Below are 21,753 nucleotides of genomic sequence, written 5' to 3'. Positions count from 1 at the left end.
TTCAGCACCTGGACAGCTCCAGATCCGCACCGCACAGCTCTGCCCTGACTCCGAGACACAAAACACAAGGCAACCTTGCCTGCTTGCTGCACTTTGGGCGGTTTAGTGGACTTCTTTTATATGATCCAACTCTATATAACCATACATGATGCATTCACACACATGTAACATGCAGTCCCTTTCCCCCCACACACGCTATGCACCCCACCGATTTCTCCCCATATATGCCATGCACACTCCCCCATCTTTTCATACATTTAACAGGCATCCTTCCCTCTCCCATATAGGTAATTATACCCCCACCCCCTTCCACACACATGGTTTCATCAGGAACCCCCTTCCACACATGCACGTAACATGCACTTCCACACACAGACAGACATGTAACATGTAGGCCACCCTCACATACACACCATACATCCTCTTCCACACAAACCTATAACATGCAACCATCCCTTCACACACCTACATGTAACACACACTAATATATGTCATTCCCATTGATCTGTAATGCAGTTCATATAACTTCTGGCTTCTCCGTTTGTGCTCTTTCAAGTTAAAGGCAAAGTCAGCCCCCACTAGAAAATCCAGAATGTCAAAGGAAAGTCTTTATCCCTCTTCTTCACTGCATTGCTCTTCAGCCTCAGCTCAGACAGAGCCCAGCTCCACTGCACCTCAGTTCTTCCACCCCCAAAAGGAGATTACTTCTGTTTTAAAGTGCAGATGGGGAAACAGGAGGTTTGATGCTTTTCCTGCTCTATCACCTTCTATTGTTAGGGATCCAGAAAACACCCAGCCCACTAATGGGGGTGCGGAAAGAGAAATAAATGTGATCTCCTTCCAGAAATCCACAGATACTCTGCATATACATGCAAAATACCATCCATCACTTTCTTCACACTTCCTTCCTCTTTTCTTCCCTACAACTTGTTATTTTTTCCTGCACATCTTGGAAGGTGCAATTCCCACAGTGCTGAATAAATTACAATGTTATGCTGATCTATTCATCCAGAACAGGCACACTAGCTGGAATGTGAAAGTCTTTCTTTTCTAAATGAGTTAGATGAGCAATTGAATGTGCATAACATCCCATCCATAATTATATTTATCACAAGCAATGGTAAAGGAAAAAAAGGGAAGGGTGGGGGGAAGAGAAGAGAGAGACTTATTCATTCATTCATTTCCCTTTTACAACCAGTCCATTAGCTCAGAACCAGAACCTTCCTGCATCTGCAAAGAAAATCAAAGTTAATGAAAAAGGCAATGAAGGTTTTGAGATTTTAATTTATTTTGTGAGGATTCTGTCTCCTGTTTTAAAAAATGCAGTTCCAAGCAATTTACGGGTTTTTAATCCATGCTGCAATTTATGGGATGACTAAAACAATCCACTTGGATCTGGGCTGGTGAGATTTGCTCTGACTCTGAGGGACGTAAGATGGAGCAATGGGACAAGTGGAGCTTTAAAAAATGTTTCCATACATTTATTGAGAGATTTTAAGCATTGGACATGCAGATTCTGAGAGACATTAAGGTCTCTTTGGAATTCAAAACAGTGTTTTCACAGAATAGTGTATCATAAAAATCTAGGTAATTCCCTGTGATTTTGAAAGAAGAGAGGTGGGGATCACTGTAGGGACCAGTATGGAAGGACAAGAATGTGGAATTATAAGAAGAAAAAAGTTACCCAAGAAAGGCAATTTCTAAAGGAGGAAAAGATGCGCCTGGCTGTGTGAGGGACATTTTGGATCTGATTATGTAAGACTGTTTTTCTCACAGGAAAAACAAATTATGGCTTATCTGAAAGATCCATTCTTTGAGGGGAGAAATATTAACACAACTTTTAAAATGCAGTGACACCTATTTCTAAGTGCATATGTTAAAGGAACAGATCTGTTCAAATGCTCAGAGAATAACATTACAATACAACATAGTTCTCCATATACTGGTTTCCTACCTTGTTTTTTAAATAAACGGAATGTGGACACATGAAAGGAACAACACCATATAACAGTGGCTAAAACACTGCATTACAGCCCAGAAGGGCTGCTATAGGTAAGGGTTAATTCAGCACAACCATTGTAATCTAAACCTATAGGTTCAAAGCTGCATGATAAAATATTGGCAAACAAGTTTCTCAAAGCGATCAGCTGCCCTTTCACCCCAATATACACGCTGGAGTTAAAACAAGTGTTGCATATGTATAACTTGAACAGCACTGATTTGGGGAGGGGGCATTAATCCATAACAATATGTGTTGTATGAAAGACAATAATCATGCCTAACAAGATATTAAGACAGAGCTGTACACAATTAACATGTTAGGCAACCACAGCTGAGAAGAAACCATTAAGGTCAATCAGATAAATATGAATTTCAAGGATAGATGAAACACAAAACAATAAAATAGGCCTGTTGCTTCATATTTCCTGTACTTTGAGATTTGCCAGTTTAAAAAAATTTTTTTTTTTAAAAACAGAAACAAATCCTTACAAGTTTTGTATAAACCAAAAAAACTCAGGAAATTCAGTCATCTTAACATGCTATATTTTGCCTAAGCCGAGCAGCAAATAAAGTATATAAAAATACATACTAGAGACTTCTGTGATATATAGGCAAAAGAGGCACATGCCGAATAGCTCTGCACACCTACAACTCCCAACTAAATCACTGGGAATTGTGTGCGCTCAGCATCTCAGAATTCAGCCCACTGAGCTCTCAAGAACATTAGAATTGGAATTCCAAAAGGATATTCGAATTAGAAAAGGTACAGAGAAGGGCCACAAAAATGATTACGTGTATGGAACAGCTTCCATATGAGGAGAGATTGAAAAGCCTTGGGCTGTTCAACTTAGAAAAGAGACAAGTAAGGGAGATAAGATAGTCTATAAAATCATGAATGGTGTGGAGAAATTGAATTGGGAAGTGTTGTTTATCCCATCAAGTAACACTAGACATAGGGGTCATCCAATGAAATCAGTAAGTAGCAGATCTGAAACAAAAAGTACAACTTCACACAACACACAGTCAACCTGTGGAACTCGTTGCTATGCAATGTTATGAAGGCCAAAAGGATAACTGGATTCAAAAAAGAATTAGATAAGTTCATGGAGGATAGGTCCATCTATGGCCATTAGCCAAGACAGTCAGGGATGCAACCCCATGCTCTGGATGTTCCTAAACCTCCAACTGCCAGAAGCTGGGACTGGACAACAGGGGATTCTTCTGTCTAAATTACCCTGTCCTGTTCATTCCCTCTGAAGCATCTGGCACTGGCCACTGTCAGAATACAGGCTACTAGGCTCAAGGACCACTGGCCATTCTTATGTTCTTTAGGACAGTGTCAGTTTCAGCTCTGAAGTGACTGGCTTTTGTCAATTTGAATCTGTCTCTCAAAGCTAAATTGAACATAATGTTTTCTTGGAGAAAATAGATTCTCATGAGAGTTGGAGTCTATCGGAACAGGACTGGGTCTTCTGTTGAGTTCATGAATTTGAGACCAATGCTGAAAAGAGTATTATAAGTAACTCTAAAGGCTGCAGCCTTTTTTTGCAGTGGAGAAGGCAACACAGAGAAAGAGAAAGGAAATAAACACTACCCCTTCACGAAACATAACTATTAAAACAGCTAAAAAAGTAAAGTCATATTTCAGAATACAGTTTAATGAAGCCAAAAAGGAGTCACCAGGCTGAAAACTGTCTCTCTCTCATTATGATAAAAATAGGGTAAAGTATACCAAGAGATTAGGGCTAGAATTTTATAGATTTAATTAAAGAACTAATTGACTTGCTTAAATCTCCATCTAAGGGTCCTGTTATATCACAAGACATAATAACAAAGGATGTTTTTATGCAAAATGTTCTTTTTTTTGGGGGGGGGGGGGGTTCATAAATTTAAGAGTTTGGTGTAGCACAGGTTGGGGCTTTATTTTGGCACACAAGATCAGAAAGGCTAAAATAAAAGTGGATCATATTTCTGGTCTTCTCAACTAAACTGATCAGGTGTTCATTTCTACACTTAGTGATATCACAAGCATACCTTGATGAGGCTGCAGCGCTGTAATATCCCCAAGTTTACTTTTAAGTCCTGATCCTAAAAGGTGTCCAGAACCTCCTGTGATGTATGAACCACTGTCAGCTCCTCGTGATGTTAGTGGGAGTTCAGGTTGCTCAGCTCTTCACAGGTTCAGGAACTGGGGGCCAGTTTTACAAAGGCATTTATGTGCCTCAAGATGCAGGCAGGCACCTAGTGGGATTTTCAAAAGCACCTAAGGAGCCTAGGCACTAAGTGCCTATCTGCATTTTAGGATGCCTAAATACCTTTAAAAATCTGGCCCTTGATCCTTATGATGGAGATTATGAAAAAATCCTTTGCACAACCAAAATTCAGTAGCAAGCCAGAAACCTCATACTATTTGCTTCTTGAAGTCTTTCCCTGTCTCCTATTTGCTCACACTCTGGTTTTCATCTGTTGTTTTGCATAGGAGTGTATTACACTTGCTGTCTTGCCACACAGGCTCTGAAGGAAGTGAGGCAACATTACATATCTGGTTTACACCAGGATTGATATATTTGCTACAAATATCCCCACATCAAAATAGATGTAAATACAGAAAAATCAGGAATACCATTCCATAATATAATAAAAACACAATATACCATTCAAAAGACAGCAAGGAAATTCATAAAATATCTGAAGGAAGAATGACACCCTATAACTAGATATACCAAAATCCCGAAATAAATATTTAACATGTTACAACTGCTAGAGGTAATATGATTTCACTTAAAAGTGGAGGGTGTGTATGTTACAACCTAGGGGCCAGAGACTGTGCTTCTCTTGAAACCAAAGGGAATTTTGCCTCTGATTTCACTGGAGTAATATTATAGCCCACCCCAATAGCCTTAGGAAAGATCTTTTGGTCACTAGTAGATAACACCACTTCTCACATTTGTTGGTGGCTTTTAAGACCCTTTAACTCACTCCTATTCAATTGATATAATCTGAAATTCAGACAAGCAAGATCTGGATTAATTATGAAAAGGTAGAGTATATATTAATGGACTCATCATTAACATTTCTCCTACCTAACCTGAAAATTCTTGGCTCAGTCCTTCAAATGGAGGTAAGGGTCATCCGCACCTCACAGGATTCAGCCCTTCCGAGTCTGCCTGCAACAAAGATTGGCAAAATCTAGTTATATAAACAGGAATCTAGTTATATAAACAGGAAATAGGAAAAAACATGTCTCACATCCAGTGTTTAGTTTTAAAGAATTCTGCAGATGAATCAAATGCAAATTGTTGTGTTATTAAACAGCACAGTGATAAATAGAGCAGGCCATATTCTGCTCCCACATACAGGGCAGGCAACTCCCTGTTTGAAGTCACAAAGCTGTTGATTAACATTTCAAAAATTATCTTGTTTCCAGTTATAAATCATTTTTATCAGATTCAGCTAATCTGAATTAACCTTTGTCTGAAACACTCTTTTTTGTGGGAGAGGGGAAAGAATGGGAGGCCCAAGAATGCTTCTCATGCAAACTATAATAAAATATTCCATTCTTCCCTTCTCCCCCGAAACTGGAAGAAAATTCAGAATCCACCTGCTATCTCCCTGTTGGAGGATTCCACTTAGAAGTACAGAGAACATACTTCAGGAATGTATGTGTGTTCAATCAAATAAAGTTATTAGAGGCCAACACACAAGAAAAGACAATCCCTGCCCTACGGATTTTACAGTCCAATTCTGCTTCTCTAACTCACATTGAGTAGTACCTTAGCTCAATATAATAAGATGCTACTCAACACGAGCAAGGGTGGCAGGATCTGGCTCTAACCAGTGATACATATATATCAATAGCATCCTCATGTTTGTGATCAACAACCTGAACCATCTTACGCATCCTCAGCGTGAGACTTTCTGTCACCTTAAAATTAACACGTTTTATTCATTGTAATGTGCTCAATATACTTATTAAATGTTAATGGATTTTAAGTGTACACATTCTTGGGGTATTAGATCTCTAAGAAAGTACATGCCAACAATGCTTAGATAAGAGACACTAAAGGCATTTCACTGATACATGAAAACATACCCAAACATCAGAAGAAATAATTTGTTGCCCAATATTCAGAACAAACCAAATGCATTTGCATTTTTATTGCTGAGGGTCAACTTCAGGGAGGGACATTCTTGTTTCATTTGAGTTTTACTATGAAATACTTTAGCTTGTAATGTATATTCCACATAAAGATTCTTTTGTCATTCAAAAGATGCATTGACAACTAGCAAAAAACTCTGAAACCCATTTCATGTAGAAACAAATTGGCCTTTGTCTTTTTTCCCCTTTCATACTGTAATTACTACCGGTCCTGGCTTGAAAACTGAGGATGAAATCCTGGTTCCGGTGAAATCAGTGAGAGTCTTGATAATGATTTCAAAGGAGCCAAGATTTTACCCTGAATCTTTACATTCTAAAAAATTCAGGTGGTGAAAAACTAGCAGGGGCAGGCAAACTCTTCACATGGCAGTCTTTTTCCCTCTCTTCTGGCACAAGGTTAGCAGTGTATATGATAACAGCAGAACTCTCCTAGATATTAAGGGCCCATGGCTGTTTCTGGTCCTAAATGGCTCTGCAAATGAAACTACATATTAAAAAACAGCATAGATCCTGCTAAATGGTTTTTAAATGGGAAATTTCCCCATGAGTCTGTTGACTTTTACATTTCAGTAGAAGGAGCTGTTGATATTACACTCACAATTTGATATGTGTACTTTTGTGTGTGTGGCAAATATGATGATTTAAAGGCAACCCTAAAGGTCCTGGCTAAATTTAAACATAGCACTAAGGGCCCCATACTGTCACCAGACGTTTCAGAAGCAAAAATATTAGTTACTTCAATAGGAGAAGATGATAGTCTATAATAGAAGAAAGAAATCCTAACAAAATACATTCACCATGCAGAAAATGTATTCATCTTCCAAGATTCTCCAACAGTTTTTGCAAAATCCTGCAGGTGGTTGGAAATTTTAACAGCTACCCTTCGGTTCAAAAGAACAGATGATATGAACATAGATTAATTACTAAATGGCAATTGGGATCTTTGAAGGTCACTACTTTTAAAGTACTGCGTTTTTACTTAAAAGACTGATAAAAATTACAGATTAACAACAGTCTAGTTTGCACTTTTTAAATGCAGACTGAATAAAAAAAAGGATGAGACTGCCTCGACTGGAGGATGTTTTCATGTTTTTTTATATTTAAAAAGGATTAAATACTTTTATAAATAATAATACTATGTGCAGTAACATGAGCTAAAATAAAACTTACCAAGGCTGGTAATCATGTTTTGAACATGATGTGCTTGTAAAATACATCCTGGGACAGTTCTGTTTTTTCATATATTGTCCCAATGTCTGCAGGGATCCCTGAAATATTTTGTGCTTTAATTTCATCATTCAAAATGTTCATAGGAACATAGAAATTACCAGACTGCGTTAGACCTGTGGTCCATCTAGTCTAGTCTCTGATAGTGTCCAGCACCACATGCATCAGAAGAAGGTACAAGAACCTTTGCCTATTTGCAAGCTAGGAAGGTGACGCCCGCCCACCGCTCAAGGCCCCTCCCCCAGCCTAAGGGGAGGAGCCAGCGGACCTAGGATGCAACTAATTGCTTGGGACAACAAATGTAAAAACAGGAAAGGGCGTGAGGGTCACAGGTATAAACGAAAGGAACCGTTAGGGGACACCAAGCAGAGAACCCTGGACAGCGCCCACCGCTCCCGGAAGGTGTCGACAGAGCTGGTGGACGCCGCCCAGAAGAACTCTGCTCGGATACGTGAACGGAGAAGGGAACGGAAATAGGCCCCACAGTCGCAGGACGCCTCCCCAGCCAACCTCCCCTCCCTGGTATTAAAGATGGCGACTTTGGCCAGGGCCAGGAGGAGGTGGACAAGGAGGTCCCGTGACTTTGTGGGGCCACGGACGGGGTGTGCATAAATAAACAAGTGTGGGGAAAAGTGCAGCCAGAACCTCAGCAGGAGGTTCTGGAGGAGCCGGAAGAGGGGCTGCAGCCTGGTGCACTCCAGATACGCGTGCGCCAGGGTCTCCCTCATGCTGCAGAAGGGGCAGGTGTCAGGGTGGGGGGTGAACCGCGCCAAGAACACGCCCATGCTCATGGCTCTGTGAAGGAGCCGCCAACTGATGTCCCCGGTGGGCTGTGGGGTCAAGGTGGAATACAGGATGGCCCACCGGGGGTCCCCGCCCTCTATAGGTGGCAGCAGGTCCCGCCATTTGGTGTCGGGGCGGGACGCAAGGGCGGGGAAGTGAAGGGTGTGGAGCACAAGCGTGTAAAGGTGGTCTCTCAGCGCGATTCGGAAAGGGACCGGCTGCAAATCGTGCAGCCGGCTTGGTGCGTAGGGGGGGAGGGGGGGCTGAATGGGCTCGCGGGGCCAGGGCCCGATGGAGAGTGCCGGAGGGCCGGGGCTGAGGGGCGGGCAGGGAGCACCCTCTCCCAGGACCTGCTTGAGGTAGGCGTGAGTGGAGGGGGCAAGGCTGCCCTCACCTCCTGGAGTACGCGCCGGGTGGTTCGAAGGGTGGAGAGCCCCATGCGCCGAGCCAGCGCCTGGGGGTCCACCCAGTCCCCCTGGTCGTAGTCCAGGAGGTCTCCGATCTTGGTAACTCCCACCAGGACCAGCCTCCGTCGCACCGAGGGGGTCTCCGCCACCTGCACACCGAGTTGTGGGTTGTGTAGCAGGGGCTCTGCGAGGAGATCCTCCCCCTCGGGAGAACCTTTGCAGTAGGCAGATGTGCGATAATCTGGTATTTTATGAAAGTCTCATCCTGCTCTCTTAAAATTTGAGATTGGCTTAAACCCTGAAATATGACATTTTATGTCCCCTCCAACACTCTTTTTTAGCATTAACTCTGGATATTCTTGTTATCCATAAAAGTGTCCAATCCTTTTTTGAATCCTGCTACGTTCTTGGTCTCACCATGCTGGGCTATGAGTTCCGCAGTCTAAGTAAACGTGTGAAAAGGTATTTCCTGCAGGTTTTTATAACTAGTGGGTGTTTGTTCCAGAGGTAGTTATAAAATAGCTATAAAATGTTTTTTGACATGTCTAACTCTTCATATGGAGAGTACTGGTTTTACTTCAACTGGTGTACAGGGTCAATTCTTGTCATAACACGTCAGATGACAACACTGCAATGTGTGTCTGACAAGTCAATGTTCCAGTATAGGCAGTGTAAAAGCCCTGCTCCGGCTGGGAAGGAAGGGTACCCTGTGGTCTCTTCGTCTCTCACTTCCCTCCTCTCTATGGTTGTCAGAAGCATGGATGAGAAGGCAGCAATGGATAGAGACATGAGGGTGAAGAGGCAAAAAACAGCTTTTCTTTGTGCTACTCCACTGCTCCAGGTGGAGCAGATTATCTACATTACTGTAGTGCCTATATCTGGTAAAAGCCAGTTAGAGATGGGGTACTATATTAGAGGGATTATTGGATGGGCAAGGTCTGACAAGACCTAATTTTTCAGAGGTGCTGAGCACACGTCAGAGTGGTGGGCTCTCAGCAACACTGAAAATCCGACAGGCAGTTCGTAAAGGACTTAAATCTCTTCATCCCAGTTTCCTTCCTTAGACTGCTTGACAACAGTGCCTTTTATGGAGTTGGATAGCATTATAATAGCCTGTTGCTCAAAACCTCCTGAAATACCCTCTGCCAACAGTGCAACCAGTAGACTTATTCATGAAAGAAGCTGGTGTTCTTCACATATAGTTTTTTTATATGCAATAAACTTGCAATCAGCTTTACAAACAAGTTTTTATTGTCCTAAGCTACAGTAAATGCTGGCTTTTAAACTTTCTTTAAAATCGACATTTATTTTTCACTATGTGAACATATTGTTTCTAACTGGCAAGAACTGCTCATTTACATGTTCTATCATCAACAGAATGCTAATTTATAGTAAACAGTCTTTATTACAGTCAAGAATGGCTTAGAAGTGCTGTTAATTAGTAAAATAGACCCTTAGTTCCCTGCTACCCTGAGTAGGATGAGCCACAGATTTCCATAAACAGGATCAGTTACAATTGCATCCTATTATACGGAGACTCTTAGAATAAATGCTTGTAATGCAAAATCTCCAAAATCTAATTTTGGCCTTGAAGCATTTGGAAGTAGGATGAGGGGTTTGAAGCAATCTGTTATTTCAAATAAATAATTCTGAAAATGTTCATTACTCTTATTCCCAAAAGGAAATGTTATGAGGCCAAATCCTGCTATCCTGATTGGAGGGAGAAATAACTGACTTCACTGACTTCAATGGCAGTTCTGCCAGAGTCAAGACAGCAGCATAGTCCCTCCTGACATTAAACTGAACTTCAAAATGACATCTGAAGCACAATCAGGTTCTGACCTGCAAACCCTTCCTCACACCAGTTGTCCTTCTTCACTAGACTAGCAGTTTTTTACTTCAATGCAACTGCTCACGAGTACATTTTTGCAGGATTTTGCTCTATGCCAATATTCACAGAAATAACACAGTTCTTGTGGTTTTAAGTTCTATCACAAGTATACAAGATTAAGTCTTTGAGCTTCTAGCTTTTAGTTCATGTGACAGCTGATGACAACAAAACTCTTACCTAACCCTGTGTTATTCTTCACCTAGGTAATTTTTCCAGACCCCAGCTTTGCAATCAGTGAGGACATCTCTGAATTTCCAGTTTAAAAAGGACAAAAAATAAAATCTTTTCCAGACAAGGTGAATGTGAGAACAAATATTAAAGAAGAGGGGGGGGGAAAGCCCTTCATCAGAATGAAAGATTTTTTTTCTGTAACTGATTTTGTTAGAAACTATGATGTTAGAAAAACCAAGCCTGCCTCTCAGCAAAAAATCTGCCTTTGATTTTTCTCTCTTTGGGGAATACTTAGGGGGAAAGAAAACTCTCATTGTGAAGCAAATTCATAAGATGTAAAGTACGCTTACTGTAGTGCTTATTTTTCCTTTAAGCCTGAGGATGAGCCCTGCCACCAGAATGTTACTAGAAAATTGATTAGATTTTCTCTAATTATCCATTCAAGAAAACAAAGAATCAGAAACTGGCAGTGAACTAAGCAGCGTTTTCTTCTGACAGAGAAGGTGATAATGAGCACCAGTTTCTGACTTATACACCGTTTGGATATAGATGACATGTACTGTTAACTTTCTGACACATCCTGCTCCATGTAAGCTGCATGGCTTCATAAACAAACACCACTTCTGAACCCCATCTATGCCTTGAGAAGCTGAGCAAAAATTTTCTTATGGACAACACAGGCTACGTGGGAATCATAGTTCATGTTTCTTCAGAAATTTTGAGTGAGTGAAAGCAACCACTAAATCCCAATGAGGCCCAAGTTCAATGAAGCTCCTGTACCTGCACTTTTGGCTTCAACGGAATTTGAAAACTTTGCTAAACTGAATGCAACAGGAATCACTGAAACTAAACAGCTAGAAGGGTCCCTCTCATCCACTGTTGCACTGATAATAGTGCTGATCATTATTTTCTCTTTGATAATGACATCCCTAGTGACCTACTGTTTCCACAAGTGGCAACTAAGGGGCAAAAAACTTCAGAAAGCTCAAGAGGAATATCAGAGAGACCATGAAAACAGCATGTTCCAAAGCATGTCAGGACTTGTTTCATAAAAGAAATTAATCCAACATGAAATATTCCTGCATTACCTGAAAGTGAAAAATAACTAACTATTGGAAGCTACACATTGAAATATCCATGTAAATATATCCTTGTTTTACCTAACTTGTAAGAGTTGTTAATGATATGGAAATTTCCAATAGCTTCCTTATAAGTCAAAGATATTCAGTTGTCTCATTTATGCAAAGTAAAACCAATGCAACCATGTATTTTAATCTGCATTTTATTTACTAAAAAACAGTAGGCCAAACCCTGCTTTTCTCACTCTACCAAAATTCCCATGGAAGTCAAAGGGTCAGGGTCTCAGCTTGTGCAAATCATCATAGCTGATGGGAGTCGACAGAGCTATGCTGATTTGCACTAGCAACTGATCTTGGGCAAAATTTGATAAACTAATGGGAACTTTATCAGAGTAAGGTCCATAGGATTTCACCCAATTACTGCCCAGTCCTGAATGCCTTTTGGGGCAGAACTCCCAAAGAGTTCAAGAAGAGTTCCATGCACAGAGGGCTTGCAGCCCTAGGTTTGCTAGCAGATTGTATGTTGATAATAATTCCATTTCTTTTGGGTAGGGTGCTGATGGCACTTTACTTCCCTGGGAGTTGAGGGCACTCAGAACCTCACAGGATGGGCCCAGACTTATTAAGGAATGCATGAGCTGAACACACTTTTTTAACCAGGCTTGCAATTATTTTGAACCAGGCTTACAATGGTGTGTTTCTATTTTCGTAGCCTGTAATGTTATGTCAAGCAAAAGATGCCAACTCTATTGTGGGTAACATATGTAGGTAATATTTTCTAACAAAGTGTTGGATGTAACATCAGAATAAGTAGCTGTTTTAAAATGTAGAAAATATGTAAAAGACGCAAACAAAAACTCTGCTTAAGTATATAGCTTGCTTGCAATTACCATTAGCTGGTGCTGTATGTATTTTAAAACAAGCTATAATACTGTGATAATGCTGTACACTCGCTTCTGTAGGCAACCTAGAACTGGCAAGAAGATTAAAGATGTAAATGTTCTTAACAGTGCTAACAACTAAAATATGGATTTTCATAGGATATTCTAAAAGCAGACTCTGTTACATACTACAGATCTATTTTCCAATGTATTTATGGATCATACACACTATTCAATGCCCAAGTGAGAACAAACAGTACTATTTTATTACAAAATAAAGAAAGAAAGAAACAGTGAATGCCTGTGTCCAGAAAAGTTCCAGAGGGGTAGCCGTGTTTTTGCTGTGTCCAGAAAGTGGATAATGCTTTCTTAGGGCCCCCAATCGATTTTATTAGCAACTTGAAAGACATGTTCTGAAAAGAGCAAGGGACCTTATTGGGGGAGAGGGCAAAGAGGCATTCTTCTCACCACTCACCTTTCACCCCACCTCAAGTCATCAATCCCATTTTCATGTCTGTGTAGATAAAGACCTACAGTACCTCAGCTACGTGGGAGAAAGGCACAGTTGACTGGGGAGGACAAAAAAAACCCCAAATCTATCACACACATTACTGATATATGCATTTGTGAAAATAAAAAACTCTGAAACGTTTTGAATTTTTAATGAAGTGCCACTTATTACAACACCTATATTGTATGCAGCAGCAATTTGTGCATGTTTGTGTGTCCAGCTAATTTTTTATTCAGTAGAGACAATAAAAAGTAATTTCTCTGCTATACCAGATAGTATTTACGTTGTGACTTGAAGACTTGGGGCACATTCTTATTTTTAAAAATATACATATTAGTACAACTTCCAAACTCATTAATACCAAGGCTTATTATCTGAGGTAACTGCACTGAAATCAATGGATTTAGTCCAGATTTGCAGTGGTGTAGAATCTGGGCAGTGTCAATACCATGAGTCATCCCCATAGTTGGGCACTATTCTTTAAAGCCGTAAACCTTTGACTTCACTGCCACCGGTTCAGTGCTCCTGTCAAACTTTCAATTTGAATGAATGGGATTAGATTGGCTTCATGGGCATTGGTGAGACTGGCTGTGGTGAAAGTTGTCTCAAGGAGGAAAAGGTGAAATTTGTATGATCTTGGCACCAATTAAGCTGTGTAGGTTGTTGATCAGGCATGACTTTCTGACAAAGCAGGGGCATTGGGGAGCCTGTGGCACTTCCAAACCTCTCTCCCAGTGAGTGTGGCCTGCACACAATGAAGAAATTTAGGACCCCTATAGAGATTACTGGTAAAGAAATTAGCCAAACAGCAGATAGTTTAAGGGATTGGGAATGGGATATGCAGTTCTTCACCTCTGCCCGTTTTAAATCCAGTCCAGGTCAGTAACAATCAAACATCATTAGCATCTAAAGGCATTGAAGTCTCCTATGGGGAATGAAATGGACATTTGGTCTATTTCCTAGTGGCAAGCATCCATATCATAGAGTCCACTCCCATAACTGGTGCTCAGCAGAGAGGCTAAGGAATGAATGGGCTTGGAGTTCACCTCCTCCCCTCAGAGTTGATTCCTCTAGGGAGAGGTGGGACAGTTCAGGGGGAGATTGGACTGCCATAGTAGTCAATGCTGTATCAGTCTGGTGCTAGCTTCAGGACAATAATCTTTCAGGTTGTCAGTTCAGCACCATTCAGGATGACATTAGCAACAAATAAAGTGCAGCATCACAAAAACCATTACCAATGTGTATGTAAAATAAATCAGTGTATGTAACAAAAACAAATCACTTCTGCAATTGCAAGATGTTCAGAGCAATAAACTCTAGTACTTCACAAATCATTCAGAGGATTAAAAAAAGGTAACAGTGTACAGAATGAAAACCAAAGAAGAAAAGCTCTAAATGACACTTAACAATGGATGGACTAATTTGTTTCAGTACCACATCTGCTTACCATATGACTCACCCTTCATCAGCCTTGCTCCTTTTATACCCCAATGAGCACAGACAAGGAAACCAAATGAATAAATTTTTCTTGATCACAGTTTTAAAGATGTTTCTCCAGATCAAAATAAAAATCTCTCTAAGAAAAATAAATGGCTCCTGGGGAGCGTAAAAGGCAGAGCACTGATCTAGGTGCCTTTCTACGACCCCCATTTCAAAATTCTTTAGTTACTAGTCTCAGTCCCTACAGGAGTATGAAATAAGTAATTTACAGGGTAAGGTCTCTCATTTGCTTCATACTGTACAGGTACCAGAAAATAAGAGTTCAGATCCCAGAGTTACTATTCATAAAATATGAAAGAGAAGAATTTCAAAACTGTTGAGCCTGAAATATTGTGCAGCAGGAAAAGATACACATCATAGACCATACAGGTGTTGAATTTTTAAATGAATTTTCTGAATTGCCTCTATAAATTGGCTTGAATGGTGCATTGAGGGAAAATAAAATTGGCAAGTGTCTCATCCAAAGATCTTATAATCCAATGTATTTACACAAATGGTGGACAACTAAGAGTTAAAAAGAAATACTTCAAGATTTCCAGTGAAAATCTAGACAACGAAAGCAGAGCTCAAATACACTGTTGTGACCTGTCAACACCTCAATATGTATTTAGACCCCTGTATCTAATTTTCCCTGTTTTTTAGTAGTAAAACAAAGTTACACTCCACTGTGTTATGCAAGGATAAATTTTCAGAGGGTCTTAGACTTGGTCTCCCTTTTTGTAGGTGCAATTTGCTACCACTGATCCATAACAGAGCCCTCATGAGATCTTATGTTGAATAATGGGTGATCTTTTGCTAATCAAGTTCAAAAAAGGTCAACAAAAGAATTAGCATCTGGGAAGGGAGAGGGAGTGGAATCACAAGACAAATATGGGGCAGAGATGGAATGTCTAATGTGAATAGGGTTATAAAAATGGAAGATAGTAGACTTATGGGAGATTTTAAAGTACTTAAGGGTGGTGGATTAACAAAAAAATCCATTGACATCTTGCTCACCACAGAAGATAGCTATATAACTGGCAGTCATGATCTAAAACTGAAAGTGACACTAATGGGAGTTCTTAGGGTGGGCTACTATGCCCAAAGGGTTGCTATAAGGTGGAATAAGCTGCCAATGAAGGAATGAATATAGCTAGTATTAAAGAATTTTAGACTGCTCTAGAGGGCCACAGATATAATTTTAGCTTGAGGGCCACAGATATAATTTTTACTATCCTGAAGAGCCACCAGTCTTTGCTAGCAGTTCCCTCCCTTCCCCCTGAAGCCAGATGGAAGGAGTTCAGCGAGGAGGCTCTCCTGTTCCCCTGGCTGCTGCAGGGAAACCGCATGCGTCCTGTAGCCCAATGTGCTCCACCGGGGTCCGTAGGCAGTGGCTCCTTTCTGCAGCCAGGGGGACAAGAGATCAATGCACCCCTCCCTCTGATTCCAGCAGGGACCCCAATACCTAGGGACCCAGGCAGAGTGCTTTGCTCTCTGCTGGAGCTGGGGGAGGGGAGTGCTGATCTCCCCTCCTTCTGGCTCCAGCAGGGACCCCAGCACCAATGGACCCAGGTGAAGAGCTTTGTTGTGCTTCCTGCTACAGCCAGGGGGAGGGGAGCGCTAATCTCCCATCCTCTTGGCTTCAGCAAGGAGCCTGCACTGGTCTTTATGCCCCGCAGCTCCGCCTGGGTCCTTAGGCAGCGACTCCCTTCTGCAGCCAGGGGAGGGGAGTCGCAGGCCACTTTGAAAGCCCCCGCGAGCCACTTTTGGCCCATGGGCCACAGGTTGGGAACCACTGCCCTAGAGATTCACTGAGGGCCTAACTTACTCAGGCAAAACTGGTAAAATCGTTCATGAAGGTTATTCATACCTCAAGGACACAGATGATGTAGGTGAGCCTCTAGTTCCCTCCATCCTAATTTATTTTCATGTTTTATATTGATTTGTGCATTGTGAAACCATGTGGCTAAACACACACCCCTGAGTATAATGACCTGATAACTATAGTACATAGTATATGTAACACCTACATATATGTAGTTTGTTTAAACAGAAAATCAAATCAGCCTCATCAATAGTTTATTTTTTACCAAAAGGGGAAAAATGCAACATCAAGGTACCATTATAATATCTTAACAAGCAACTGAACTATTAGGCAGAGACCTCCTTCATATACACATTTGTAGACAAACGTCTTCCCAGCCCCTCGATTGTTGTGGAAGGCCCAAACGCATTGGAACCAGAAAACATGGAGGTTGCAAAAGCTAGCAAGTCTGCAACTCATGTGGATCCACATTGGCTACAAGACCCATGCGAAGATGATGCAATGCGCTATGACAGTCAGTAGAAGCCATGATGTGGGCTATAGTAGTGGCCATAATTCTGCTGCCCACATGCCCTGTGCCCTGCTCGGAGTGAGCAAAAGGATTCATTGCTTCCAGCCCCCAGAACTCTGCTGTGTAAAGCCCTTTTATTTGGACTTCCTATGTGGTATCAGACTTTCACCTAGAGATCATCTCAATGAGATAGTGACATTCCTTTTCAGGAATCAATAGAAAGTGACAGCAAATGCAACAGCATGTTCAGAAAATAATGTAAAAAATATTATCTTGACATTTTATTCCAGTTTTATTCTGTATTTTGTATTCTCTCTCTTCCTAAACATCCACCCCAGACAGGGTCTATGATTAATTTAATGCCATATCTTGTCCTATTGGCATCCTCAGGGTTACTGATTTATTTCAGTTCATATTCTCATTATTTCAGTTCTATAAATACCTTGTTTCATTCTACTTCTTCTACAGTTACTTTGAAACCTTCTCTTTCTCTCCTCCACCTGGGGCTCTAGCTTTCAATTTAATAGGAGGCAGTGGGCAAAGATTGAGCTGAAGTCCAATAATTACACCTTTCCGCCCAGAAAAACAGAACCATCTATTTTTCGTACAGATAGAAGAAACTGTGAGCTGCTTTGAAATCCCATAAGCAAATCCACAAAAACAATAGCTATTGCTTGTCAGAATAATAATTAAAAAAGTCAGCTTCCATAATTTGAAAAATGTATTTGGTTGGATTATACTGTATTGCAGCTTTTCCATTGGGGAAGGACACAGAGCTGGACTGTCAGCTGGAACCCAGTGTCCTGGGTATATCTGGTTCCACCTGCAGGAATATTTGCCCACTGATCAGTTTGTCACTAACAGAACGGGTTGTAGCCTCATTAGTAGGGATATAAAAATTAGTTTAATTAAAAATCTCTTTAAACGTTCTAAAAATAGAATGTTTAAATGGTTAAACGCTGTGGCTCCTCCCCCCCACACTGGGCACTTCCCCGCATCATCTGCTCCCATGCTGGGCTCCGCACATCCCCGCCAGCAAGAGCTGCCCAGCTGCTGCGGCTCCCCCGCCCCCTCCCCGGCACTGAGCTCTATGCTTCCCTGCCAGCAAGAGCTGCCCAGATGCTCTCACTGGCGGGGAGCCAGCCCAGCTGCCGCTCCCCTCCCCCTTCAGTGTAAATGGTAATCAGCTCTTTAAAGCATTTAAACAGCTGATTACCGTTTAAACGTTTAAATGGTTAGCCTTTTACATCCCTGCTCATTAGTAGGCATTAGGCACATGAGTGTAACCAGAAGATTTTTGCCAGCTCTCACATTCTTTGATTAACGCTCATCAGAACCAGGCTCTACACTTTCTGACCTTTCTCATTTAGTCTCTGCCATATGCTCCTCAGGTCCTCTGAAAGTTTGGGAAGGCTTTTGTGTATTTCTCCTATAAGTGTGAGTGAGTCCTGAAATGAAAGAAAACTGCAGTGAGGCATTTTTTTTGGACTCCTACCATCTGTCACATACTGTAATAATAAGGGCCATCTTAAGGGCCAAATCATCCCTTGTGCAGAGCTATCCATAAGAGGGCAAGGAAATTTCATGAGTTACAGCTCACAATATCCTGCAGAACATTCCATCAGAGAAGCAAGGATCCTCCCCACGTCAGAGTGAGTAGTGTGAGAGAGCCAGCAAACCACAGAGAAATCCCAGGGATCTCAGGGCATCTGCGATGCGCAGGGGCAAGGGCAGAGAGGCTGATTGCCTTTATTCAGCTCCCTAGGTGCACACCCAGCAAACCATGTTGTCATGGCCTCACTGCAATCCACTCCATAAGGATTTCCTAGCAGAAAGTAGGAATCCAAGGGACAGAATGCTAATCAGTCAACATTATCTTCCAAGAGGAAATCCCTTTAAATTTGTTAAGGATGCTGCAGATCAGCCGCCTCTCCAGGTATCATACAGAAACACAGAGCCCCAATATGGGGGTGGAAGGACTTCTGCAGCAATGACAGATGGAAAGAGCATGCTGCAGAGCCACTCTTCCTCCTTTTTCCTCGAGTCTATGCCAGTTTTCACTAGGTCTGACTTTCCTCAGGCACTCAGGAACCTTGGTGATGAGAATGGTGTAAATACTTAGACGGGTTAGAATGAAGAGCAGTGGGAAAACTAGAAACTACAAAACTGGCTTCAGGTACAAGCCAGGGTGATTTGAGACTCCACAAGTTAAGGTATGAAGTGTACATGTCAAGCAGGAAAATACTGTAAATGAAAAACTTCTGCATTCCAAATCTATAATCCACAAGGTGCTGCCATCTTGATCTCATTGAAGAGGTAAGAAAAAATAGATAAGGTTTCTATCTGAAACCACACGAGAACACTTTTTATTTTGATGAAATTCAAATGGTAGCACCACAATACAGTCATGGTTGAAAGAGCAGCAAGAACAGCCTCTGTGACAGTAAAGCTGCCTCTGCATCTATGCAGTGCTGCAATTCCCTAGTACCCCATTTCTTGACAAGAGAGAGAAGGGGATGGAAGACTGTGTGGACATAACCAGCAAGCATCATATAATAATGATATAATTCACTTTGTTTCTAGCTAGCCAATCAGAAAACAGATCATGGGAAATCAGTTCAGACACGCCCAAAATAAGAAACCTCTGGAAAATGGCGAGCCAGATTTTCAACTGATGTAAATCAGAGTAGCTCCATGGACGTGATCTGCACAAAGGGAGGAACTAGTAATGACATGGAGCCAGATTCCATCCTGACTCATACTGCATTCAGGTCCATGTGACTGCATGGCATAAATCAGGATTGGGTTATGGATTCCTCAACTACAAGTGTGTATAAAATGCACCCAAAGTGTTTGCTTTAATAACATTTCCTTACTTTAGCATAAATCTGTTGTTCCAATTTATCTTGGAGTAAAGCTTCCTCCACTAGAGTCTTCTTTTGTCTGAGAAAGGTAATCTTGGCCAGCTCTGCCTCTTTTTTTTTACAAGCAGGGCATTCTGAAGGCTGGTGTACTTTAGTTTCTGTCACCTGAAAGATGAGAAGTTGAAAAAATGAACAAGTGTGTAACATATGTCCTAGCTAGATGATTGCTTCTATTAAAAATAACAAATAATATATAACTTCTGAACAGAATGGTTTGCTCTTCTAGGGAGCTATAAATTACTTCACAATCTTTTTCACAATATCATCTTGATGAGCCAGTCTGAATGACTTTTACACTAAATCACATTTGCTTTTCCCCATGTCTGTGCTACCCTTTCTAGCAGCAGCAGCAGCTTTGTTTCATTTAAGGTTAATCTGATTTTCTTTTTTAGCCATCATATCACTGACTGGTAATATACCAGATTTTTCTTGCAGTAGGCAAACTTGCCTGAAACTTACATGCCCTCTTGTAAAAGATGATAAATATCTTCAAAACTTTTAAGAAGGAAAAGAACCCTGAAATGATATTGTTTCAAATATGTACATACAGTCCTGAATTAAAACCAAAGTAAAATTTTACAAGAAGTTTTCTTCAACTGCTGAATAACAATATTTATTAAAGTCTGTGTTAGTTTAGTTACCACAAATTCGTGTTTGTGTGTGTGCATGCGCGCACACAGATGTATATCAGGATTAACTCCATGGAGTTACACCAGAGTAAAACCAATGCAGGCTCCCAGACTATAACAAATGTATTAGTAGTTGTTTTTAATTACATTTGAGTGTAGTGAAAGGAGGTAGGTAACTGTAATTTCAAAACAGTTAAAAAATGAAACTGTCAATATACAGGAACTGACTTTCAAAAACACCAAAACAAAAGAAACAAACACACACACCCCCATTCCTTGCTTACCTGACACAGGGTTAGCTGATGAATGTTTTAACAATTACTTTTATGTGCTGTCTGGCAGTAAATTAAAGAAAATATATGTGATAGTAACTGAATCAAAATAAATGACTGCAATTATTATTCACAACTCATTTTTCGGTTTTATCAGAATTATTCTCTGATGCAGACATGCTGTACCCATTTCAAATGAGACACAGAACTTGCCAACACCCAGATTTATGGCTAAAGGCATCTGTAGGTGATAACTGCCACAGTAACATATTCAAACCCATCTACAAATACAAAGTTAGAATTCAAGGATCATTGGAGAATAAACAACACTTTTGTGATTCCTGACACATACAGAGTGGAAAGGGGTGTTGTTTGTCTCAGTGTGCTTGTCCTATGGGAAAGGAGCACTGGGCTGGCAGAAAAGAAAAGCCCTTCAAACTGTTAAATGACACATGCACATCTTACCAAAGTCACTGATGCAACCCAGATTCTATCAGGCATATTTCATACTTTAGGCAAGTGTTAAAAATTAAAGGGGGCGGAGGGAAAGGGGGAAGGATCAGACATTTAGAAATGTTTCTATTACCAGAAACATGTCTACACACATCTTGTTTTTCTTGCAAAAGAGTGACAAATAAAAACCAACAATTTTTAAGGTAATCTTAGCTTAAAAGGTATTTTGCAAATGTGTCATTCACGCTGACAGGGGCTAAAGTCATACCTAAGTGCTAAAATATTTTACCTTTGCCTCCATGGATAATTTTATCTTTTTTACCTAGGAACATTGATGTCCGTTTTCCTGCCAAAAGCTAAACCATGCCACATGCCAAATACATCCATGGCAAGGTGACCCAAAGGTGAAGATCTATGCAGCAATATTTACCCTTCTGAAAAAACGCTTCCCTACTGCCTACGTTCATATACTTCCTAGAAGCATGACCTTAGGAGAAACCAGGGACTGCAACTGTGGCCAGTCCCTGTACACAGGAGCAGAGAGGAGGCA

General features: G+C 41.0%; 1 protein-coding gene across 2 annotated transcripts in view; it reads right to left on the bottom strand.

Moving 5' to 3' along the window:
* Positions 1–1,145: 1,145 nt before the first annotated feature.
* The window catches only part of CUNH8orf48 (chromosome unknown C8orf48 homolog), a 42,793-nt gene continuing 22,185 nt past the window's right edge, over positions 1,146–21,753 (bottom strand). The window contains exons 5-8 of one of the 2 annotated variants that reach the window (XM_067548297.1): positions 19,802–19,954; positions 18,283–18,373; positions 5,090–5,168; positions 1,146–1,230 (exon numbers count right to left, since the gene is read on the bottom strand). In XM_067548297.1, coding sequence (XP_067404398.1) covers positions 5,113–5,168; positions 18,283–18,373; positions 19,802–19,954 — 300 coding nt within the window. In that variant the 3' untranslated portion in view covers positions 1,146–1,230; positions 5,090–5,112. Of the gene's footprint in view, positions 1,231–5,089; positions 5,169–16,657; positions 17,749–18,282; positions 18,374–19,801; positions 19,955–21,753 lie in introns of those variants that run through there. The other variant, XM_067548296.1, reaches the window with a different exon arrangement.

This window comes from Emydura macquarii, unplaced genomic scaffold, assembly GCF_026122565.2.
Source record: "Emydura macquarii macquarii isolate MOO-44397 ecotype Brisbane River unplaced genomic scaffold, CSIRO-AGI_Emac_v2 contig_1253, whole genome shotgun sequence".
Taxonomy (NCBI): Eukaryota; Metazoa; Chordata; order Testudines; family Chelidae; genus Emydura; species Emydura macquarii.
Note: the sequence above shows the minus strand (reverse complement) of the source record. Positions and strands in the feature narration are given on the sequence as shown.